Source organism: Bos taurus, chromosome 1 (assembly GCF_002263795.3).
Source record: "Bos taurus isolate L1 Dominette 01449 registration number 42190680 breed Hereford chromosome 1, ARS-UCD2.0, whole genome shotgun sequence".
In the NCBI taxonomy this organism is placed as follows: domain Eukaryota; kingdom Metazoa; phylum Chordata; class Mammalia; order Artiodactyla; family Bovidae; genus Bos; species Bos taurus.
Genome location: NC_037328.1, coordinates 73975178 through 74001143, shown reverse-complemented (window position 1 = coordinate 74001143; position 25966 = coordinate 73975178). Strand labels below are relative to the sequence as shown.

The window sequence follows — 25966 nt, the reverse complement described above, 5'->3', positions numbered from 1 at the left end:
AGGCAGATTCTTTACTGCCTGAGCCTCCAGGGAAGCCCAAACTTATATGCATATGCATGTGTGTGTGTGTGTGTGTATACCTGAAGTGGAGTGAAAGTCACTCAGTTGAGTCTAAGTCTTTACGACCCCATGGTCTATATAGTCCATAGAATTCTCCAGGCCAGAATACTAGAGTGGATAGCCTTTCCCTTCTCCAGGGAATCTTCCCAACCCAGGGATCCAACCCAGGTCTCCCTCATTGCAGGCAGATTCTTTACTGGCTGAGCCACAAGAGAAGCCCAAATATATATACAATTTTTGAAGAGCTGGTTGGTAAATATTTGCCAGGAAACTACTGCCTCCCACCAAGCAGCAGCACAGGTTCAGAATCCAAATCCATTCCACTGAATGTTAGAATCTGGCTGATTGAAACAAAATGGCGGTAGCATTAGAGATGGCAGTGGACAGATTTGGTCTATTCAACTACTTGGGAAGTTTGACAATAAAGGGGACAGCAGTGTATGGTGGATTTTGGGTCATGGAAGGGCTTCTTAAAGAAAGAAGATACAAAAATATATATGTATACACTGACTGGAATGATCAAGTAGACCAAAGAAAAGTTGATGGTGGAAAAAAAGATTTTTTACAGAAACAAAATCCTTTAGGAGGTAGGGGCAGGTAGGATTAAAAGTACAAGTGGAACCGGTGGCATTCATATGTAACAGAGAAAAGCAGAGAATATGGTCAAGATGATGGTTAGTGGTCAGGTTGGGGAAAAAATCCCACATCAGGGAAACTGGGGAGACAATTCACATATTATGGATAGTCGGAGGTGGTGGGTGAGAGTAGCGTAATGGCAAGATTACATTTAATCTCCGTTCTAAATCCTGAGAGGCTAGGATTGGAAATGGAAACCATGAAAGCCATTTAGCTTCTATAAATTGGGCACATTTGGACCATAACTATACTTAAAAGCACATGGAAGACAGTGTTCCTGATTTTCAAAGTGCTTTTTTTCATTTTAAATGTTTAGCGACCCTTTTTAGAAGCTCTATATTTTGTGGAAAACAGTAAAATAACTAGCCAGCTTTTCGTTGGATAATACTTTCTTTCAACGCTTAAAACTGAAGATTGTTTCCTCTTTCTCTCCCTGCAGACTATATCCCTTTGAGAACAAGGCACGCGTCACTGCTGCTATAGCGACTGCCTCTCATGGTGGACCAACCCTGCAGGCAGAGAGGGACACAGGTGCAGGGCAACATCTCCGGGAAGAAAATTTAAAAGATGTCTTACTTGTTACACCAATAATAGTTGTAATGGCCAGATCCTGGAACAGAAACTGGTAATTTGAAAGGTTGTTTGTCTCCTGAAAATAAAAATGAAAGTGGCTCAAAACAGTTAGAACCTTCTGGATGAAATGTGATATAAACTGCACTCATTTTCTCGTGGCAACATAGGATTTTCAATTAGAAGACCAAGGCGATATGGTCAGGGGCATGGTCATGTCAGCAAGAGTATCAAAGACAAGCCCGTGAACTTCTCCCTTATCAGAAGGGACACCGCTGTGTGCTTTCTGGGCTGGTCCTTTGAACATCTCTGTCACTCCTGGTTGAGGGGAACACCTCACTCTACCAGATTTATCTCTTCTCTCTGTTCTACTTGTTATCAGAAAGATTGGAGTTTGGTCTGGCACAACAAAATAGGACTTTCTAAATGGTAAATGAGAAATGGGGTGATCTTACCTAAATTTCATCAAGGGAAAATAAGAATAACTAAACCCATGATTTGCGTTCTCGGGTGTAGAAAGTCCTGATAAAGCATGCTGATATTCTTAAGAAAAAAATATTCAGGTATTATTGATTTCAAGGAACTTGCTTCCTTGCCCCACAACCCCTTCGTGAAAAGGCGATGAGTACCCATTATCTCTACTTTTAACTCTACTTTTGAGGATAATGAGTTACTGGGATTCCAAAATATGGCCAGATTTCTGTAACCAGCCTTTCTTTTTTCAGCCCATTCATCAGTGAAAGGAAAAGGACTTATATAATCTGAAAATAACAGAAGTAAAACCTTCAACCCAGGAGCAAGAGGGTAAGACATAGAGGTGAATCTGGATACCTTCAGCACAAGTAGAATTCCCTTTCTCAGGGTTAGTCAATAGAAGAAGCCTATAGGTTGAATTCACAAACAGGTATGTCTTTTCTTTGATATTTTGTTAAATAATAAAAGCTATCACAAGATCTATGTACTTTGGGGGATATGATATGCCTATTTTCAAATCCCTATATTCAAGGAATCAGTGATATGCTGCTTTGTACTAACTTATGAAAGTCAATTGCTAAATTTTCAGGAATTTAGTAAGTTAGTTGTTGTGTGTGCTTAGTCGCTCAGTCATGCCCGACTCTTTGCGACCCTATGGACCATAGTCCATCAGGCTCCTCTGTCCATGGAATTCTCCAGGCAAGAATACTGGAGTGGGTTGCCATTCCCTTCTCCAGGGGATCTTCCCAATCGAACCCTATCTCTCACATTGCAGGCGGATTCTTTACCGTCTGAGTCACCAAGGAAGCCTGAAATATCCTATTTGCACTCTTTCTTTAAAAGGCATTGCAGATTGAAAGTGACGACTACTTTTAGCTCTCACTAACCAAGAGACTAGGTCCCAAGTCATACCCAGTAGAGCAGCAGAACACCAACATATTGAATCATGCTGTACAAAGCCATGTACTTAAACATGCAAAATGAGGTGACGAGAGCTGCACGGCCTTCCCTGCATGAGAAAAAAAATGAGAAAGTAATGAAATGAAAATCACAGGAGGAAATGAGGTCAGTTATCCTGTGCTGTTCAGCTGAGCTCAGAAGAAAAAATCAAAGCCTGATAATTTGATTGTTTGTCTAACAGACTGGACAGTCTTAAGTCAATGGGAATCAGTGGTCAGTATGCCAGATTTTCAATGAAGACTAATTCCAGTCCAAGGTCCACCAGCCTTTGGTCGAGCTTTAAAGCCCAGATATGGAATTACTTTTGTCCTGTCTGTGAGCATTATTTCAGCTCCGAGTCAGGAGACTTGAGAAATAGTCCCAGAGTTCATAATTATTCACTAATGTGACTTGGAAGTTCATTTTCCTCCTCTTGGTCAGTTTCTTCATCCGTGAACTAAGAAATTTAAATAAGATTGCAGGTTTGGGGGCTATTTTCATGCTCCAGGTGCTAAAGGGGTTTGGCAAACATCTCATTCAAATTTCATTTGGCAGTCCCAACTTTTTCTAAAACTGAACTAAAATAATATGCACACTCAAATAAGGCTTGCATCCAACTTAAAAAGACTGGAATCAATGAGCATGTTCATTTGTGTTACTGTTAATTGATTTTGAGTAAATGGTATAAATTTAAAGCTTAAAATAGATTACTTAACAAATATCACTTTTATCTCTTTCATTTTGGGAAAAAAAGAAGAATTTAAATTTACTTCTGGTTGGAATAGTTTCCTGGGATTCCAAAACCTGATCCTCAAATCAAACCTTTTCCTGTATCAGGGCTTTGCTGCTGTAGTTAACTCCACCTAGAAGGTGGTTTCTCCTCCTCCCTCACCTCCTGAGAAAGGCGCCCCGACACAACCACATCTGAAGAAATTGATTCCATCACCTGAGCTATCTCATGACTTTTCACACTACTCCTGATTTATCTGTGTATGTGTTATTGTCTGGCTTCTTCATCAGAAGAAAGCTTTGTGAGATCAAGGAATGTTTGATTTATTTGCTTCTGGATTCCCAGTGCCTCCAACAGTTCTGGGTACCGAGTCCCTGCTTTATAAATATTTGTCGAGTGCATGAATACATTTTTTAAATGGGGAGGAGCTAATCAAAACATTATTTTAATGTGGTGGAAAGAGTATGACATTTGTACATAAAACATATTGAAGCAAAATTAATTCTAATACAATCTTCAATCTTATATGGCAGTGAGCTTGGCTACATGAAGTTCTCAGAGTCTCAGGTTCTTTGTTTGTAAAAGAAATAATGACCATCCCTACAATCCCAGGCTGGCACTTCATAAACTGTAAACACATACTAGTTATAATAACCAAAAGCAGCCACAATGCTCACCATCTCTATTATTCAAACAAAATGCAACAGAAGTACATATTCTGGGATGGGGGAGGAGAACGAAGCACCAAGGGAAACTGTAGTAGAAGCAGCAAAGAGGAATAAATATTCTGGAAACTGGGGATAGGAAGGATATTCCAAAGAAGTTTAAAGACACAAGAGGAAAGGAAGACAGATAGGGAGGAGAGGGTTTCTGTAAATCCTCCATTAAGAAAGTATCTAAGGAGATACATTCAAAACAATACTAACAGTATGACTACCATTTTCAAAGCAGCAGCAAGTTCCAGATTCCAATCTTCTAAAAATAATCTATTCAGTGGTTTTCATTAGAAATGCCACTGCTTTCCCAGGAGGTAAATCCACCCCAAAGTAGAATCTTTGCTTTCTCCCACAAAGCACGCTTTCCACCCAGGGACACACATTTCCCCTGGTTTTTGCAGAATAAAGGGATCTACACCTAAAAGTCAAGAGAGGTTAAAACAATGCTGGAGGAAAGTACCTACTTACTTGATAAGATGAGGTACACATTCAATGTTTGGAGTTTTGGAGGTAAAAGGCGAAGCCACAGACGCCTCCTGCTCTGATAAAGAGACGCCCACATGAGCCATTTTCAAAGCCTGAAAGCAAAGAGTCAGCTTACTGTCTACTCACATACATCTCTCCTGAGGCTGCATAAGAAAGGCTAGTTAATCTGGCCACAAGGTGGCTTGTAGGCCCAAGCTCTGGCCAGAAGATGATTATACTTTGCTCTGCTTACCACATAAGAAAGGATGTCACTCCGACACCTAGCCAAAGAAGTTCAGGCTCTGGAGCCAAATTCTACTCCATTCAGTCCATACTGGTCATTGAGTCATTGTGTGGCTCTGGTCCAAACCTTCCCAAATCCTCCCCATCAGTTTCTCCATCAAGAGGAATGGAGACGGTACATAACCCCAGAGATGCTATCTCTTATTGGTCTTGGAGCAAATACAGTTGAGGGCAAGACGATGGCCCCCCACTGGCAGCTACTTACCCCACAGTCATTGGCTCCATCACCACACATACCTACAAAGTAACTAAAAGGGAACAAAGTGTCAATTGTAGAGGAGATCAAAGCAATCGTACCTACTAATTGTTCTAATTAAAAAGATAAAATAAACTTTATTACTTAAGACTCAAACTTATTATTTATATTAAGGGAGTTTCCCTAACAGTCTGGTTTGACCAAAAGTAGAGTTTGACTCAGCAGTTCCTGAATGGATTAAGAAAACCAACATAGCCGTCCTAAGTCCAGGTGCTTCAAGGAGACCCTGCACTTCACTATCTAGGAGGCAACTCTGTCAGCTGTAAAACAGGAAGTTCATCATTATATGACAGCATGGCATGGTGGGAAGGGCACAGGATTTGAAACCAGGAGATCTAGATCTTTGACCTGATAACTTTCCATTTTGACTATCATTCATCTCCCCTACAAAGCATTATGAGTATTCAGTGAGGTGGGGCATTCTAAAATGATAAATAAAAATTAGTTGTTGGTAATGTTTAGTCACCGGAGAGGAAATCCACTGTGTCAGCAGTCACTTGAGTGACTCAAAAATGGGCTGCCAGGATCAAAAGTTGAAGAAACAAAATATATCTCTATTTCAGGATAGATTTTCAAGGCTGAACGGATACTGCTATCTTGAATTGTTGATGGAAATAGTCTGCTTTTTAAGGCAGGAGCAATCTGACAGTGTTTGCACAATTTGCTGTACTTCTCTTCCACACTGCTACCTAAGACAACGAGTTTACTGCAGAGGTTTTCAGCCGTGTTCAGAAGAGAGGACTGTTTGCCCTTTCAGTGACTGAATGAAGTGAACAGGAGCGGGAGTTGTGTGGGTGTGCTCCAGTACCAGAGGTAGAGAAAGCCTCAGAGACTCCAGGGAGTTCCATTAACAGGAAATAAAGGATCCCAAATGATGGGATTCTGTTAATGGAGACACTTTGTATTAAGAGTATCTTTCTAATTTAGGATGGACAAGATTCTTTGCATAAGAATGCTTTAATATTTCAGGGTTATGTGAGTCTCTCTCTTGTTATAGGAGTCCCCCATATATCATAATGATAAAAATAATTTGTAAAAATAAAGTGTACATTTTCATTGTACCTTCAGAAGTCAAATTCAAATGACCTTTCAGAGTTATTTCTTATGCCCCTTATGTCCTAGTTCAGTGGGATTCTCAATTCTGGATGCAAAATTGACTTATGAAAGGAACTTTTAAAATGTCCAAGCACCCACATGAGTAACTGAATCAGAATCTCTAGATGGTGGTGTCCTGGTATCACTAATTTTTCAAAGCTCCTGAGGTGACTGTCATGAGTAGCCACATTAAGAACCCTGCCCTGGACTTCCTTGGTGGTCCAGAGCTAAGACTCTGCACTCCCAGTGCAGGGGACCTGGGTTAGATCCATGGTCAGGGAACTAGAACCCATAGGCTGCAGCAAAGACCTAAGATCCTGTGTGCTACAACTAAGACCTGGCCCAGCCAAATATATAAATGTTTAAGATATAAAAATAAAAGAGGAGGGGACATATGTATACCTACGGCTGATTCATGTTGATTTTTGGCAGTGAAAGTGAAAGTCACTCAGTTGTGTCCGACTCTTTGCGACCCTATGGACTATTCAGCCCATGGAATTCTCCAGGCCAGAATACTGGATTGGGTAGCCTTTCCCTTCTCCAGGGGATCTTCCCAACCCAGAGATCCAACCCAGGTCTCCCGCATTGCAAGCAGATTCTTTACCAGCTGAGCCACAAGGGAAGCCAATTCTGCAAATTGGCTTCAATTAAAAATAGTAATAAATTTAAATTTTAAAAGAAAAGAAAGAAATTATAAAACAAACAAACAAACACTGCCTTAAACAACTGAGTGACTTCCTGTACCTCTTACTTTCCCCCTGTTATGCCTGTATGCACTTTACACTACCTGAATTGGTAAATAACCTACTCTAGTTTCTGAAATTCTTCCACCAGACTGGATTTCTGCCCTGGAGACATTCTTGCAAAGATGGTTCCATTCATCAGTATCTGTAAAAAACGCAAAAGGGAAACGTTTTAATCATGTCAGCTGGTCATACCTGAAATAACTGATGGCATTCAGAACACTGACTGGTTAATGATATCCATGAGTGAGAAAACAGTGTTTCTAAGAAGTTCTCCTTCGGATTTGAAGACAGATATTGAGACTTTGGTCATCAGGTTAGTGACCAGGAAGACTAAAATCAGTAAAGATGACTACTTAATAGACAGAGTTGAAGAAAACAATGACCTACAAGAATTTAACTCAGCTGCCATGGGGATTGTGGTCCTGAAAAATCTGGAGCTTAATAGAACCTTAAACCAGTAGAGTGTGAGAAACTGCAAGATAAAATGATGTCAGGATACCAAAAGAAGGAAAGGAGGCAACTGCTTTTTGGAAAGCTCATTTGAATCTAGCAGAAAAACAACCTAGTGATGACAGAGTGATTATCTGTAGCCTTTGACTTAGCCATACTATCTGGGCTTGACCAATTGTGAGACTCAGCTGATATCTCCAACCTGATTTGGGCTATGAAACATTCATTGATTGTAGTATAAAAACCTCTACCAGTTCCATCAACCTGAGCGCCATCCAACAGAGTCTAAACTCTTCTGTTAGAGCTGTATGCTCCCTGCTCCTCTTGAGTAAACTCAGCTTAGAGTTCACTCAGTTTAAGTCTTCATTCTTTTTTTTCTTAAACAGTACCCAAGATAATGAGCAATTGAATGCAAATAAATCATTTTGCTTTACTATGAACATAATCCTCCTCTAGTTTGTTCAGATGTTTTATATATATAACTTACCAGCCCCCACTATGGGTTTAAGTTTGACACTCTTTTGTGTAGAGAATCTCTATCAAAAGCCTAGTGGAATTCCTCTATTCTTGGTCTGCTCTTGCTGTGTTGCTTCAGTTGTGTCCGACTCTGTGCAACCCCATGGACTATAGCCCATCAGGCTCCTCTGTCCATGGGATTCGCCAGGCAACAATACTGGAGTGGGTTGCTATTTCCTTCTCCAGGAGATCCTCCTGATCTAGGGATCGAACTCACCTCTCTTAAGTCTCCTGCGTTGGCAGGAGGGTTCTCTACCACTAGTACCACCTGGGAAGCCCCATCCTTGGCCTACCTTCCTGTATAAGCTGGATTCCACTATACTGTGAGACCCCCTCAGTCATGGCAGTATAGTGACAGCTACCTCAAAGCAATCTTATCACTTGAGAAATCACCAATGCTTTAATCCTACAGTTGATGGATAATTGGTTAATCAAGTTTACTTATTTTAAATCTAGCATGAAATTAAACAGTGACCTCTGCAAAACTATCTGCTTTCCTTATGATACATTCTGTAGGTATAGCTAACCTAGTTAAAGGTTTGAAATCACTTACTATCATCCTCTTTGACATTGTTAGCATCTTTACCAGGGGATAGGTACCATCTTAGAACTTACCTTTGGCAGTAGGCTACTGAAATGTTGACTTATAACCTGGAAGGATTTTCCATTTAGAGCAAAATGGTAACTTCCTTCTTTGCTATTATCAGAGATTTCTTCCCTGATATTAATGTAACTGTCCTGCAAAGCAAGACACAGTTATTTTAGACTTGATAAGGTGGTTAGGATCACAAGCATATCTAAGCAAAGGCAACTATGACAGTCTGGGGTCTCTCTTTAAAAGTCACACTCCAGCCTTGTTTCCTCAGAGAAGCACTTTCTCTTTGCTGGATCAATCTTTGCACATCAACGGCCTCTAGTGAACAGGAGGATAACTAACACTCATGTCCTGTCCGCATCCTGATTTGATCTCGGTGAGTCCCAGAGAAAAGCACATTTCACACATTTTAAGTGTAAAAATATGAAAGCATTGCAGCTTAATAAATCTCTTCCTGAAGTGAAAACTTTCCTTTTCTTTCTTTTTTTTTTTTTGCTAGCAGAATTAATATTGTTTCACAAGGACACAATAGAGATAGAATACTGGCAAGATTGGGGATAAATGAATAAACTTTTTTCCCCCATCTTGAAGACATGGTCTGATTTTTCCAGTGCACACAGCAGTGTCTCTCCTAGGGACTAAATCCACTTTGAACTCAATGGGATAGCTGGGAAGCAAGGGGAAAAAGGGAAATAGATTTGCAGTCTCACTTACTATATTCTTTCTAAAGACTTTTTTAAGTTTAATGGGATGTATTATTTCCAGCATCCAGGAAACCACCATACTTTAAAACTCAGTATGAATGGTATGGTAAAGTGATATAGTTGAGTGCTTTGAACTGCATACATGTTAGACATCTGAAGAAGTATGCTGACCCCAGGTCACACGTACACCTCTGCCAGTCAAAGCCGCTCAGAGGCCAACACCGTGTGATGAGTCAGATAATACGGCAGAAGGTCTGATTGTAGGTATACCTGATTCCTGCATGCAATGTGTTTCTTCTCTTCTAGTAGTTTCCAAGAAATAGATGCTGATGAGGACCCCGTAGTTTCATTTGCTTCAATGAGAATGACTTTCTGGCTTTCAGAAACCATTCCAGACTTTCTGGCCACTGTTATTGCAGTCTGAAGATTGTCACCTAGAAGAAAGGAAGAGTACCCCAAAATGGGATTGAAGAGACAGAACCAATTCATGCAGAGCCTGGAAAACTATATATAAATACTTATAAACTGAGTAAAACTATATATAAAATGATGTGTAAACATAAAAATATATAACTGAATCACTACTGTACACCTGAAACTAACACAGCATTGTAAGTCAACTACACTCCAATAAAAACTTTTAAAGAAAGACTCTAATCCAAACTTCCTATACCTAGGCAAGACACCATTTCCTTGTCAAAGCCAAGAAAGATATTTCAGGGTATATAATAGATCAGAAAGCATATCTCCCTTTCACCTCATCCAAAGACAATTCTCCAGAAAAATTACAACCAAGCAAGGGAAGAAGCAGGACAGAAATTTTGATATGAGGGAAGAGGTGAAGAGGGAAGGTTGTGAGCCATAAGTTCTTACTTCTACATAAGTCTAACTGGTTAAAAATAGATTCTGAGAATGCATGCAATAATTGTTAAATAAAAATTTTGAAACAGAAGAGCCATAATATAAGGGGAATTCTAGTAAGTAGTAAATTAACTCAGCAACACCTAGAAGTTGGACTGAGGGGCTCAGAAAGGAGAGGGTAAAAGTGACCCAAAAATCTCTAGGTTTGGAGGGGTGGGTAGCGGAGGGGGATAGAGAAGTACCATAGGGGAAGTGAAGGTACACTTGAGTCCCCAACATAGAACTGAGTTCAAGGGCAGTAGGGTGGAGAGAGAATTCTTTGGTGGGGAAAGACTGTATTTGATGCCACAATTCATAGAGCTAAATGCATCTGACTTTGAGAGCAGAGAAAGGGAAGGCAACACACACTCAAAAAATGTAAATACTTAAGGAACTCATTGACCCTCCACTCAGAAGCATTCATTAGGAAATTTTACACATTTCTCTTGCGTGATCCTGTCTCATCATTCCCTTGTTTGTGATTTGGGGTTTGAGAGTGAGACTAGAGGGACATTTCATAATTTCCAGAATCATAGATCTCATTTGATGGGCCTTCAGCGTAGTGTACAGACCACGCTGACTGAGCATTCTTCTTCTCTGAATATTTAACAATGAAATCAACATCTCTGCGTGGCTTAAGGATTCTTATTCAAGTGTTATTTCGAAAGTCCCCTCTCAGAAGGAACACCTCATCTAAAGTAGCCGGTCAGACACACTTAACCACATCAGCCTGTTTTGTTTTACGTAGCTTGTAACACTTATTGTGAGCTGTTTATTTGATTTGATTGATTGACTGATTTTCTGTCTTAACTCATGTGAGTGAAAACTCAGTGAGAACAGTAACTTTGCCTTTCTTGTTGCCCATCTCCAGCATCTAGAATGGTGCCTGGCCCATATTAGGGAGTCAAAAAGATTTGCTACTTTTTGAGAGAACTATTTCTGTGTCTATTTCTGCATCAATTTCTTCCTGTTTTCACCCACGTATTTTGTTCTATACCTGTGATCATCACAGTCCTTATCCGGGCTGAGATAAGCTCTTCAAGGACAGATTTTGTCTCTTCCTTCAGTCGATTCTCCAAGATAAGCAGTCCCAGAAATATCAGGTCTGATTCTACCTGGTCCCTGGAAGTGTATGAATGATTGAACAGAATTCACCCATTATAGTCTTTCTTACAGGAAGCAAAACAAAAACAATGACAGATATCATCCTCTCAGAGTGGTCTCTACTCACTCATTCACGCACCATTGCTGAGGCCCTGAATATGTGCAGGAACCTTCCAGAAAAAAGACAAGAGAAGGCACAAGGATATGGAGACGTTTGCTCTGATGGAATTGAGAGGAAGAGAGGGTGCTTATTCAGTACATGATTCACTTTAATCTTGGTAGAGAATGAATAAAATAACCACAAAATTGTCTTCCATCTGATGGGGTGATTTTTGTCACCTCACCTGTTAGCAACCACCAGAGAGAAGTTCTAGCCCTGGTACAAAACATCATGAAAAGTAAGTGCAGCACAGAAAAATAAAATAAAACACTAGTTTCTCTAGAAATCAAAGCTATCATCAATACTGTTTTGGTCCCAAGAGACATGAGGCCATAGTCTTAAAAAGAGCCCTTCCTTTGAAACCAAGCTTCTCTCTGTCTCTCCCTTTCTCTGTGTGTGTGTGTGTCTCTCTCTCAGTGGGTAGCGTTGCTCTTCTACATAAAGTGTGGCTGTTTGTGCAAACAAATGAATTCTCTCAGGCTCCTGCCCATCACAAGAACATTTCCAAGACATTCCGCAGGACTAAGTGCAGGGGAGTACATCTGGGGTTGGGGTTTCAGTGATTCTTCCATGATTCATTTATCTGAGACCCAAATATGTCTAGCAGACACAAGAGCAAGGCACCAGCACCTCTCAAGTCTGCCCAAGTACAGATGAACGCAGAAGAACTAAACTGCCTTCTTGCTGTGTGTGTCTCAGTGCTGGGCCTCACTCCAACCAGCAGCCCAAACCAGAACTAGAGACACTCCCCAGGCCACTGCTAACATCTCTACAGGAGTGGCAGGAAGTAGATATAACTTGAACTACTCACCTCAAAGCTGGCTCAGAGAGATAGCACTCCCTATCCTTCTGAACCTAGCATTTAAATCTCTCCATAATCTGAGTCCAAAAGATCCTTCCAGCTTCACCTATCACTAAATTCTTCATCCACCCCACATTCCAGCCAAGTTGGACCATGGGTATGTTCTGTACACAACCATCTTTAAACATTTGCTCTAGACTGCCAGAAGACATTTCTTCTTACTTCATAGAAAAGGTTATAAGTTCCCTGTGATCTGTCATGGAAACCCTTCCTATATTTTGAAATCAAACTCACATGCACCTCCCATGAAGACTTTCCGTAATAGAAATAATTTCAACCTCAACCTATTACTTCTACCTCAGTTCAGCTTGTATTTTATTTGTCATTCTTTGCTACTTGATCTATCTCTCTGTCTCTGATCCTTAACGGTAAACTTGCTTGGTTCAATGACAAGTTCAACAACACCCATGTGGTGCCTAGCACAGAGGATGTGCTCAGCAAATATTTGCCAGTGAAAATGCCCTACTGCCTAGTATAACTTTTTCCCAGGCACCCCTGGAAAATTCATTTCCTCTTTCAGAAATTCTACTGCCAGAGGGTTCTCATGGGAACTGAAGCCAGCAAATCTGTCAGATCAATAACCAGTTAGTGGACACCCAAATAAATGTAAGAACATTTCTGGTGGCTCAGTGGTAGAGTCTGCCTGCCAATGCAGGAGACATGGGTTTGATTTCTGGGTCAGGAAGATTCCCTGGAGAAGGAAATGGCATCCCACTCCAGTATTCTTGCCTGGAAAATCCCATAGATGAAACAGCCTGGTGGGCTACAGTCTATGGGGTTACAAAAGAGTCAGACATGACTTAGTGACTAAATAACAATAACAACAAAATAAATGCAAGGAACGGGGCTCAGAAAAGAGGAAGAGAATATACAGGGATTATAGTAGTTCCTAACTCCAGAAACTTGACATTCAAATTGGAAGGACAAGATTAATCCTGATCACTTTGATTATATGGAAAGCTGGGGAAAGTATTGTGATCGTGTACAAGTAAGAGTTCTCTGGTGTCACAGAGGATGGTGTAATCATTTCTGGGTGGAATGACTGGAGAAGCCTTCCTAGAGGAGATGATATTTGAGCTACTTTTTGAAGGATAATATAGTTGATGCCTAACTGAGGTCCTCTAATCTTGTTAGTAGTTTTCATACACAGGCATCAGGTTTTAGATATTTTCAGAGATCACTGACTCGGTCCAACCACAAGGCACCAGGCATCAAGAAAATGGCTGTAGTGTCAAGATCTGACAAAGTCTGCAACCCACTTTGGCAGTCATTTTTCTGGTTCCTCTGGCATGTGGGTTCAGTGCACAATAATCAGGAGACCAGCATTCCAATCCAAGCTCTGAGGCTATCCTGTTGTGTAACCATAGGCAAATCACTTTCTTTGCCTGGCAATTTATCTCTACTTTTTCAAAAGCAGGTGGTGAAAATAACGAATCTGCAAAGTCTCTCCTAGCTCAAGTGTGACACAATTCTTCTTTTCATTCAATCTGATCTAGAAAATGAAATAAGGAGAAGACATAGCCCTTGAAGGGGCTCACACTCTGTAACTTGGAATAGCATGCTATCTTTTCCTGTTTGCTGCACAAACGTTATACCTCCTCCTGAAGCACCTAAAAATAATGAAGAATGGGGAGTGTAATACGAAGGAGCATTGCCACTCCTGTGATTACACTTCATGTTCTTAAAACCCATGTGATTTTTAAAAGATGAAATAGGCATAAAGAGAGCCAAGAACCATCACAGAAATTATGATATCAGTGCTGGAAGCACTCTGAGTAAACACACACACCAGAAAGAATGTTCTGCGTTAATCATGGATTAGGGCAAATGTCTAATTAGGTAAACTGACTTAGCTAGAAGTAGACACGGTGGTGATGCAGCTTTAACACAAGATGGGCCAAATGACAACCAAGGGTCAGATTCTACCAGTGAACTTGGATATAGACCTTACCAGATTTTGGAGAGTTGGAATTTCAACGCTGTGGGCTATGGACTCTCCTGTCTGCTGCTGCTCTCACCAACTGCCCCTCCCAACCATGTGTCCCTACTGTGAACGCTTTGTTATATTCACAAGCTCCAAAGTCATGAGTCTGAAACTTGATACGCAAATATTTCATCACAGAAATCAGAAGCAGCAGTGCCTCAGCCAGAATCTTGATATATATGTGTCAAAAGACTCTCAGGAAACAAAATTCCATTCCCAACTCTGCCACATCCCCGACCCAAGCATCCTCTTCTTTAAACTGTGAGATTCAGTCTCAAAGTTCACTTCTAGCTCTCTGACTTGAGTGACCTGGGTTGGTTAAATTACAGCAAAGATCCAGAACTGTAATAGCCAAAGTTTTAAGGGTCACAGTAAGCTGGCCTACTATCCTTGGGCCAATAAGTCCAGGGAGTCAACACTCAATGACTTTGGATGAGTCACTTCCCCCTCCGGGCCTCACCCACCATTGACAAAGGTGGGGTTGAAACTGATCAGTAATTCTTAGCAGAGGTGATACTGCCTCTCAGTTCAGTTGTTCAGTCGTGTCTGACTCTTTGCAACCCCATGGACTGCAGCACACCAGGCTTCCCTGTCCATCACCAACTCCCGGAGCTTATTCAAACTCACGTCCATTGAGTTGGTGATGCCATCCAACCACTTCATCTTCTGTCACCCCCTTCTCCTCCTACCTTCAATCTTTCCCAGCATCAGAGTCTTTTCAAATAAGTCAATTCTTCACATCAGGTGGCCAGAGTATTGGAGTTTCAGCTTCAGCATCAGTCCTTCCAATGAATATTCAGGACTGATTTCCTTTAGGATGGACTGCTTGGATATCCTTGCAGTCCAAGGGACTCTCAAGAGTCTTCTCCAACACCACAGTTCAAAAGCATCAATTCTTCAGCACTCAGCTTTCTTTATAGTCCAACTCTCATATCCACACATGACTACTGGAAAACCCATAACTTTGACTAGACAGACCTTTGTTGGCAAAGTAATGTCTCTGCTTTTTAATATGCTGTTTAGATTGGTCATAACTTTTCCTCCAAGGAGCAAGCATCTTTTAATTTCATGGCTGTAGTCACCACCTGCAGTGATTTTGGAGCCCCCCAAAATAAAGTCTCTCACTGTTTCCATTGTTTCCCCATCTATTTGCCATGAAGTGATGGGACCAGATGCCATGATCCTAGGTTTATGAATGTTGAGTTTTAACCCAACTTTTTCACTTTTTCACTTTTATCAAGAGGCTCTTTAGTTCTTCTTTGCCTTCTGCCTTAAGGGTGGTGTCATCTGTATATCTGAGGTTATGGATATTTCTCCTGGCAATCATGATTCCACCTTGTGCTTCTTCCAGCCCAACGTTTCTCATGATCTACTCTACATATAAGTCAAATAAGCAGGCGGACAATATACAGCCTTGACATACTCCTTTCCCTATTTGGAACCAGTATGTTGTTCCATGTCCAGTTCTAACTGTTGCTTCTTGACCTGCATACAGGTTTCTCAAGAGAGAGGTCAGGTGGACTGGTAGTCTCATCTCTTGAAGAATTTTTCACAGTTTGTTGTGATCCACACAGTCAAAGGCTTTGGTCTAGCTAATAAAGCAGAAGTATATGTTTTTTCTGGAACTTTCTTGCTTTTTGATGATCCAATGGATGTTGGCAATTTGATCTCTGGTTCCTCTGACTTTGCTAAAACCAGTTTGAACATCTGGAAGCTCACAGTTAATGTACTGTTGAGGCCTGGCTTGGAGAATTTTGAGCATTACTTAGATAGTGTGTGAGTTGAGTGCAATTGTATGATAGTTTGAACATTCTTTGGCATTGCCTTTCTTTGGGATTGGAATGAAAACTGACCTTTTCCAGTCCTGTGGCCACTGCTGAGTTTTCCAAACTTGCTGGCATATTGAAAGCAGTACTTTCACAGCATCATCTTTCAGGATTTGAAATAGCTCCACTGGAATTCTATCACCTCCACTAGCTTTGTTCGTAGTGATGCTTCTTAAGGCCCACTTGACTTCGAATTCCAGGATGTCTGGCTCTAGGTGAGTGATCACACCATCGTGGTTATCTGGGTCATGAAGATCTGTTTTGAATAGCTCTTCTGTGTATTCTTGCCACCTCTTCTTTATATCTTCTGCTTCTGTTAGGTCCATACAATTTCTGTCCTTTATTGTGCCCATCTTTGAATGAAATATTCCCTTGGTATCTCTAATTTTCTTGAAGAGATCTCTAGTCTTTCCCATTCTACTGTTTTCCTCTATTTCTTTGCACTGATCACTGAGGAAGGCTTTCTTATCTCTCCTTGCTATTCTTTGGAACTCTGTTTTCAAATGGGTACATCCTTCCTTTTCTTCTTTGCCTTTTGCACCTTCTATTTTCTCAGCTGTTTGTAAGTCCTCCTCAGACAACCATTTTACCTTTTTGCATTCCTTTTTCTTGCAAATGGTCTTGATCCCTGCCTCCTGTACAATGTCACGAACCTCTGTCCATAGTTCTTCAGGTACTCTATCAGATCGAATACCTTGAATCTATTTGTCACTTCCACTGTATACTGCCTTTAGAGGACATTTTGGAAACTTTTTAGGCATGCAAAATTTTACCCTTTTGAATATGCCTTTTGAATATTTTATAGGATTCACGGACACTAAAAACATCTGTGGATGTATTGCAATAAGCAAATATAAAATGGTTCATACTTCCCTTAGCTCTCTCTTACATATAAACACAAAGTATTTTTTACATATTTTTAATATTGCATTGAGTTCTCCAGGAATATAATGTATATTGAGAGGAAAGTGTTCTATTATATTCAGTTTTACTAAGAATTTTTAGTCATTTCCAAGAGTCACCTCATTGACAGTAAGACTGCCAGAGATATCTGAGATTCCAATGAATAAAACACCTGTATCAATCTGCATTCCTTCCTGTTACATCCCCAAGGAGTCTACTTACTGTGTAAGCAACGTATTGTTTCATTTTGTTTTAATGGAGTCAACTGAGTATTTATTGAACTATTTATTACTTTTTGTAAGGCATTATAATTTGTGCTTCTATTTTTGCTATATAGGAGGGCATTATATTTCTTTTTTAAAGAGAATGTGTGCAGATCATATTACATATGAATTTTATTTTCTTACATTAAAGGAAGTGATACCTAATAGTTATAGTAAGAGAGTGTTGAATTTGGCAAGGTTGAAAACAATTACATTAGACCTCCCAAATTTAAAATCCTAAATAACAAACTAAGCTTTGATTATCTCCATAACAGTGTCACCAATAGTGGCTGACATAGAGTATTGGACATAACTTGAAAATGAAATAAATACCATTGCCTGAAAACAGTGGAAAATAAAACAACAAATAAATTTGAACTGCTAATCACTCCAGTACGTTTTAACTTTTGAGCATCCTTATTTTAATCTATCTATAAGAAAACTCTCTTTATAACAGCTTCTCTGAAGTTTTTCTTGTTTTTCAACAAGTATTACCTAGATTATATGTTGGGCCCAAGCTATATTTATTTGTTTTATTAAGTTGTGCATTTTTTATCAAGATTTTTTTCAGTCAAGTGTTATATTTTCTAACTTTCAACAAATTCACCAACTTTGACACAAAATAAAAATAATAAAATCCCCAAATAGCTAAGTAATGAAAAACAAAAAAATAATTTAAAATCAAACTTATATTTGGTTCAAAATGAGAGCAGGACCACACTTTCAAACTCTCTGAAACGTAGGTTATATTCATATATTTGGTTTCACAAAGCTGTACAACCATATTTTATAATTTTTACAGCTATTTCTGGTCAATTCTCCCAGTCAAGTTCACATCACCTTTGTGATTTAGGCAGGAAAGGAATGACTATATCCCCATTTACTAAGTTCAAGGACATTTTATACATAAAAATTCAGTAAGCTGTGTTGCTGAGTCCGCTGCCCAATCTGGTGTATCGTCCCATGAAATCATTCTGCTTTACCAAAATTCTCCCCTCCTCCCCTCTTACCTCATCAAGGCAGAGATGTGGTGATCCATTTCCAGCTTTTTGTAGGCCAGTCCTATGACCCGGAAGCCCTGTGTCGTGTAAATCTGAAGTTCACTAACAAAACTAGTTGGTACTGTTCAGAAAATAACACAAGATTAGTGTGCAATATGAAACTCAATTGGTACTGGTGGAGAAATTCCTTGCAAACAGAATCAACACTTGCCCAAGAAAACACATCTCTACAAAAGGTATGTATAGAAGTCAGTGGGAACTTTAAATATCACTACATTGTCATGGTTGACTTCTTGAGATCCAGTTAAGCAGAAGTGAAAAGGAAGTACTCAAAAGAAAAAAAAAAAAAAGAAGAAGAAGAATGGGTAAAGTGTATAATTCTTTTTTCTCCAGTTTAACAACAAAAATTTATTGAGAGTCTATTATGGATCAGGCATTGTTTATGCAGCGATTGAACTGTAATTCCTGTTTCGAGGGTCTTTGTCTAGTAAGGTCACAGACAGTAGACTAAGAATACAATTGAATGAGATGCTTGCTATGATCCAGGCAATTGGGCAGCACACTTTGGGAGCATTAGTGCATCTACTAGACTGGGAGGAGGTGGTCAGATGGAGAAGGAAAAGGGCATTTGGCTGAGGGAGCATCATGTACTCAGGCATGGGGCCATGAGGCAGTAAACCTTGACAGTTCAGCTCAGGGGAAGCACAGGATGTGAAGACAGGCGTAGTAAAGAAAATCTGGAAAGTGTGATAGAAGTCAGATCATGAAGGCTTTAGATACGATTCTAAAGGAGTTTGAGATTATCCTGGAGCCTATGAGAAGCAACCAAAGAATGCAAGTAGGAAATAACAGTATAATTATGCTATGTGACAGAAAAACTGATCTGCACATAGTGTAAAGGATGAATCAGAGTAGGGAACACTGGGGAGGAGGAAGCCAATTCACCAACTATTGAAGTGATCCAGTAGAAGGATGATGAGGGCCTGAGCTGATGGAGTGACAGAGCCATGGAGTAGCAACTGACAAGATAGGAGTGCTGAGGGAGAGACAGGAATCTAGGAAGAATCCTAAATTGGGGTGGGGGAGTAATACTTTCATTCACCAAGTTGGAAAATACAGAGTGAGAAAGATAAGCTTGATTTTGGTATTGAGTTTGGAGTACCATTGAATCATCAGATTGGTGATGGCCAGTAGACAATTAGATTTGCCAATCCAGTGATGAAGGGACATATGTGGGACAGATTTTCCTGTTGTAATGTAAGTCTGATCACTTACCTGTCTCAGGTTGGCAAAAGCTGGCCACCCTCTCTGGTGCACCTTTCATGAACACCAGCTGGTCACCCCCCATCTCTTGGACAATGACTGTCATCCTCTGCAGCACTGATGAGAATGGGAACTGATGCAGGATTGCAATTCCTTCCACTGGGACCTGGTAGAGGGAGGGGGAATGGAGACAGACATACCACATAGCTTCTAGCTATGGGGAATTAGTTACTGCTCCTCCAGGCCTCAGTTTAGCAAATAAGGGAAACAAGGTCTCACCAATTTCCACATGTAGAAATCAAAGAAGACACATTTCTGAACTTTGAAAATTGTGGGTCTCGCAGGACTTTCCTTCTGAGTTGGGTGTTGTGGGGTAGAGAGCAGGCAAGGCTTACCTGACTGGATGTTCCACAGGGCTTAACAACCATGGCACATCCTGGCACTCCCTTGAGTTGGAAATCGTCCCTGGAAACCACCATTTCCTATTTCATACAGGATATTTCATTGTAGAGATTTCTTTCCCTTTCATTCATGAATACTGTGCTCAAACCCTCCCCTTGAGAAAATTCTCAGACCGTCTCAATGTATTCTCCTCCCTCAGCTACATGGAGGTGAACCAGATTTTAATTCGACACAAAAAAATAATGCATCGGAAATACTATGGAACTTGAAGGCCAGACACTTCTAAATTAGTCATACAATGTCTCCTGCTTTCTCTGCTGGAATTTGTGGCATGAAGGCTTTCTCCATTTCAGAGGGCTTAACTTGAAAACACTGAGCATGAATAGCCAGTACCTTATTGTCTTTCTTCTCCTGGTTCACTGTTGCTTCTGCTCTTTCCTCTCTGTCTAATTTGGATGGACGGTCCTCAGGGTACAGGAGGGCAGGGACTGTGATGTACATGGTTAACTTTTGGTAAATTTGGTAAACAGTAATTGCTATAATTACTATGGAATGATGAACTATGAATCATGAACTATGAACTATGAACTATAGTTCCTGATGAACTATGGAATGAGGTTCGTGACATTGTACAGGAGACAGGGATCAAGACCATCCCCATGGAAAAGAAATGCAAAAAAGGAAAATGGCTGTCTGGGGAGGCCTTACAAATAGCTGTGAAAAGGAGAGAAGTGAAAAGCAAAGGAGAAAAGGAAAGATATAAGCATCTGAATGCAGAGTTCCAAAGAATAGCAAGGAGAGATAAGAAAGCCTTACTCAGTGATCAGTGCAAAGAAATAGAGGAAAACAACAGAATGGGAAAGACTAGAGATCTCTTCAAGAAAATTAGAGATACCAAGGGAACATTTCATGCAAAGATGGGCTCGATAAAGGACAGAAATTGTATGGACCTAACAGAAGCAGAAGATATTAAGAAGAGGTAGCAAGAATACACAGAAGAACTGTACAATAAAGATCTTCATGACCCAGATAATCACAATGGTGTGATCACTCATCTAGAGCCAGACATCCTGGAATGTGAAGTCGAGTGGGCCTTAGAAAGCGTCACTACGAAAAAAGCTAGTGGAGGTGATGGAATTCCAGTTGAGCTCTTTCAAATCCTGAAAGATGATGCTGCAAAAGTGCTGCACTCAATATGCCAGCAAATTTGGAAAACTCAGCAATGGCCACAGGACTGGAAAAGGTCAGTTTTCATTCCAATCCCAAAGAAAGGCAATGCCAAAGAATGCTCAAACTACCGCACAACTGCACTCATCTCACATGCTAGTAAAGTAATGCTCAAAATTCTCCAAGCCAGGCTTCAGCAATACCTGAACCGTGAACTTCCTGATGTTCAAGCTGGTTTTAGAAAAGGCAAAAGAACCAGAGATCAGATTGCCAACATCTGCTGGATCATGGAAAAAGTGAGACAGTTCCAGAAAAACATCTATTTCTGCTTTATTGACTATGCCAAAGCCTTTGACTGTGTGGATCACAATAAACTGTGGGAAATTCTGAAAGAGATGGGAATACCAGATCACCTGACCTACCTCTTGAGAAATCTGTATGCAGGTCAGGAAGCAACAGTTAGAACTGGATATGGAACAACAGACTCGTTCCAAATAGGAAAAGGAGTCCATCAAGGCTGTATATTGTCACCCTGCTTATTTAACTTATATGCAGAGTACATGATGAGAAACACTGGGCTGGAGGAAGCCCAAGCTGGAATCAAGATTGCCGGGAGAAATATCAATAACCTCAGATGTGCAGATGACACCACCCTTATGGCAGAAAGTGAAGAGGAACTCAAAAGCCTCTTGATGAAAGTCAAAGTGGAGAGTGAAAAAGTTGGCTTAAAGCTCAACATTCAGAAAACGAAGATCATGGCATCTGGTCCCATCACTTCATGGGAAATAGGTGGGGAAACAGTGGAAACAGTGTCAGACTTTATTTTTTTGGGCTCCAAAATCACTGCGGATGGTGACTGAAGCCATGAAATTAAAAGACGCCTACTCCTTGGAAGGAAAGTTATGACCAACCTAGATAGCATATTCAAAAGCAGAGACATTACTTTGCCAACAAAGGTCCATCTAGTCAAGGCTATGGTTTTTCCTGTGGTCATGTATGGATGTGAGAGTTGGACTGTGAAGAAGACTGAGCGCTGAAGAATTGATGCTTTTGAACTGTGGTGTTGGAGAAGACTCTTGAGAGTCCCTTGGACTGCAAGGAGATCCAACCAGTCCATTCTGAAGGAGATCAGCCCTGGGATTTCTTTGGAGGGAATGATGCTAAAGCTGAAACTCCAGTACTTTGGCCACCTGATGCGAAGAGTTGACTCATTGGGAAAGACTCTGATGCTGGGAGGGATTGGGGGCAGGAGGAGAAAGGGACGACAGAGGATGAGATGGCTGGATGGCATCACTGACTCAATGGATGTGAGTCTGAGTGAACTCCAGGAGTTTGTAATGGACAGGGAGGCCTGGCGTGCTGCAATTCATGGGGTCGCAAAGAGTCAGACACGACTGAGCGACTGAACTAAATTGCTATAACAATGATCCTAAATTATAGGCAAAGGAACCTTTTACCCAAAGATGCCATAATGCTTTATAATCATCTCATGGAGCGGTGGCAGAAAAAAAAAAATCTCAGAGAGGAAATTATAATTCCTACTTAAAGATACAGAAACAGTAACCCAGGAAGGATGGAGAAAGTTATATCACACTGGTACAGATGCATGCCCTATTAACAATGGGAGGTGGTGGTGGTTTAGTTGCTAAGTCATATCAGACTCTTTGTAGCCCACGGGGCTCCTCTGTCCATGGGATCTCCCAGGCAAGAACACTGGAATGGGCTGCCATTTCCTTCTCCAGGGGATCTCCAGACTCATGGATTGACCCCGTGTTTCCTGCATTGCAGGCAGCTTCTTTACTGACTGAGCCACAGGGAGGCCCCATTAATGCTGGAAGGGACCCTAAAGGTTGTCTCTTTCAGTGAGGATTTTACACATGTTATTACACAGACCTGGAACTGAAGCAGATTACAGAGAGTGGAGTGGACTGTGGCTAAGTACGTGAGGATGCATGTTCCCTAAGCTGTACATTTACTCCCCATCTTCTATCTTAACCAGAGTAACTCCAATGATTTGTTTTGGGTAGGGTGCTTTTGAATAAAGTTTCCTTTTAAGAAAAGATTCCAGCTTTTTTGTTTTCTTTTATGTGAACACTGCTGGTCTAGTTCAATTCCCTCATTTTATTTTTTATTTTTATTTTTTTAAATTTTATTTTATTTAACTTTACAATATTGTATTGGTTTTGCCATATATCAAAATGAATCTGCCACAGGTATACTCATGAGGTCAAGGAGTCAGAGCAGAGCCAAGATGAGAACTGGGAAAGCCAGATACTTGGTCCTGAACAAGATAATTTTCTCTGAAATCCACTTCAGTCTCAACAAAAGCTCTCATGGTGTTCTTTTTAGTGCCTTGTCTTAGAGAGAAAATTATACTAAAGTAATAGAAATAAAACTCCTGGTAACAATGAATTACCCTAAGCACTGGGGACATGATGCTTCCTAATCCCCATGTTCTAGAAAACTTTGAAATCAGACATGACTCATATTGTAGTTGAGAAGAGTTAGAATATAATTATATAATAATTATACTGAGACTATTGAGCTGGTAATAGATTCCAGGCACAGTACCAGGGATTTCTTACATGCATCGTTCCATTTAATCCTCACAATAACCCCAATACAGAAATACACTGTACAAGCAGAAAATGGTTTAGATGAGCCTGCCCCTCACTGCCACATGTAATCCATTTTGGAGACCTCTAATGCTATAAGTGTTGGAGAGCTGTGATAAAACCTGGGTTGGCCTGGCCTTGAAGAAGCTTCTTAGAATCTCTGAAAAGCATAGGCTTACCCAGGTGGTGGCCTCAAACATTTTGAGGTCCAGTGGGTCTCCCTGGATGGTCCCATCGAGAAGGATCAGAGAGTGGCAGCTGGTCATGGCTGCATACAGTGGGCCCCATGGCAAAGTCCTGCCTGAGGTAAAGCTGTGGACTTCCTGGAAACTAAAGGAGAAAAGGGAAAGGACTTTAGTCCTCTTCCTCCAGGCCAAAGTGAAGCTTCTGGAGGTAACTATCTTTTAAAAATATAAGTTAATATGCTTTGTTGCATACTCAGTTTCTAATCCCCTCAAATGAATAGTGTTTCATTCAGCCATCATCCTTACATGAGTTCAGTGAGCATGAGAAAGGTCCTGAGGTTCTTTCAAGCTCTTTCTTCCCTCTTTTCCCTACGCCCCTCTCTGGCACTGATTTAAATCCAGAGGTATAGAAAGAGCTAGAAATATCACCCTTAGTTCCAACTGCATCTACTCCCACCTGAACTTCTGGACCCACTATTTCCTATGCTATTAGACAGAACAGGCTTGCTCATACTATAGCTTCTTATGTATATATCGCCTTCAATCTATCCTTCAGGGTAGGGTTGTTTCTTCCATATCTCTCTTCAACATATCTGATGTTTGGTCCACGGCAGACAGTTGACAAATTTAAGAGTAAATAAATGAATGACTTGGTTACTGGAGATTTGAAAGACCATAATGTTAAATAAATGACAAATTTAAAAAACATTTAGAAAAGGACACTGCATTTCCCTCTTCTACCCTGGAATCTAGGGTCTGTATTGCAGGCATCATTTCCATCACCTCCTATAGAAGTGGCCTCATTTAAAAATTTACCGAGACACAACTCAAACGTCACATGCAGGGTTCTTTCACTAATTCAGAATTGAAGTTACCAAATTTGGCCTTGGGCCTATGAAAGGATATCCTCTCATTGGTCAGGCCCTTCTTACACGTGTTGCACAGTAAGTGGTTTACAAAGCAGTCTATCCTACTTGGAGAATCCCGAGTAGCAGAAGGTGCTTCCCAGATTGAGGCCAAATCTGTCTCCTGGGACCAGTCAGAATTTACTTGCCCATCCTCCTCCATGTGTCCACTTCTTTCAGATTTGTGGGCCAACTTGGTTGCACACACTGTATTACTCCCTTCCTCTGGGATTACACAGGAACCTCTAGCTGTGCCTTCAATATACAGTTTCCAGATCTCTGAACTTCCTATTTACTCTTTCTTGGAAGAGTTTGTATTTTTCACTTTTTGTCATACTTTGTCTTAAAATTTGGTCTTCAGCATCAGACTATTATTTCTCATGATATGGACACTGCGCTTCCCTTGGTTGCTCTAGCCTTTTGTTCCTGAAAGCAGGGACGGCAGAATATTAACTCATAACCTAAGCCATTTTTCTTCCTGGCTTCCTCATTCAAGCTTCCTTAAGAGCTCAAAAACCTTTTGACTGATTACTGACCTTGTTGATGGTGGTATCTATTATTATACTGAAAGTTCAAGTACCTCAGCGGTTACAATGTGTCCCTGGTATTTTAGTAAACAACTAAAAGGAAGCAATCACCATCAGGGATTAAAACAGGTTCTCAACCTCACACTGTGCAGCAAATAGATCAGGAAAAAAGAATCTTATATTTAACACAGCACAAAAACTGTCTTCCATATGTAATTCTGAATACATACTATATTTCTGAGGATTGGGCCAGACTCTGATTTGTACAACAAATAAGTAGAATTCTGTCATCCCAGTCCTTGAATGTTTATTTGAGTGTTTATCATTTATCAAGATTAGGTAGTCAGGTAGATTTCCAATGGTTTTGAAGTGCCTGGCACATTGGGAAGGCCCTCTTTGGAAAAGATAAGAATTATTAGAAATGATCTTACATTTTACAATAATATATTTAATAGCTTTAAACCAAGTGCTGACTTCTTACTTAGAACTCATTCTGTTTTCTCTTATTCTATTAATTAAATCTGTCATTTTTTAAAAAATGAATTGCTCTTTTAGTCACTTGGAGCCAACTTTGAGCATTTGGAGAAAGGAAGGGACTGGGAAAGAGAGTGACAGGCTGAATTAATCCATCAATAATCTAAATA

At 40.5% G+C, this 25966-nt stretch overlaps 1 protein-coding gene across 3 annotated transcripts in view; it reads right to left on the bottom strand.

Annotated features, from left to right (window-relative positions):
• Positions 1-25966, bottom strand: part of ATP13A4 (ATPase 13A4) — a 126335-nt gene that overhangs the window by 18687 nt on the left and 81682 nt on the right. For 2 of the 3 annotated variants that reach the window (XM_002684859.7, XM_010801264.4), the window contains exons 14-25: positions 23885-24035; positions 19917-20003; positions 19534-19687; positions 18268-18379; positions 11153-11277; positions 9526-9689; positions 8572-8694; positions 7053-7132; positions 5099-5141; positions 4594-4703; positions 2653-2749; positions 1273-1345 (exon numbers count right to left, since the gene is read on the bottom strand). In XM_002684859.7, coding sequence (XP_002684905.3) covers positions 1273-1345; positions 2653-2749; positions 4594-4703; positions 5099-5141; positions 7053-7132; positions 8572-8694; positions 9526-9689; positions 11153-11277; positions 18268-18379; positions 19534-19687; positions 19917-20003; positions 23885-24035 — 1319 coding nt within the window. The remainder of the gene's footprint in view (positions 1-1272; positions 1346-2652; positions 2750-4593; positions 4704-5098; positions 5142-7052; positions 7133-8571; positions 8695-9525; positions 9690-11152; positions 11278-18267; positions 18380-19533; positions 19688-19916; positions 20004-23884; positions 24036-25966) is intronic. The other variant, XM_059888178.1, reaches the window with a different exon arrangement.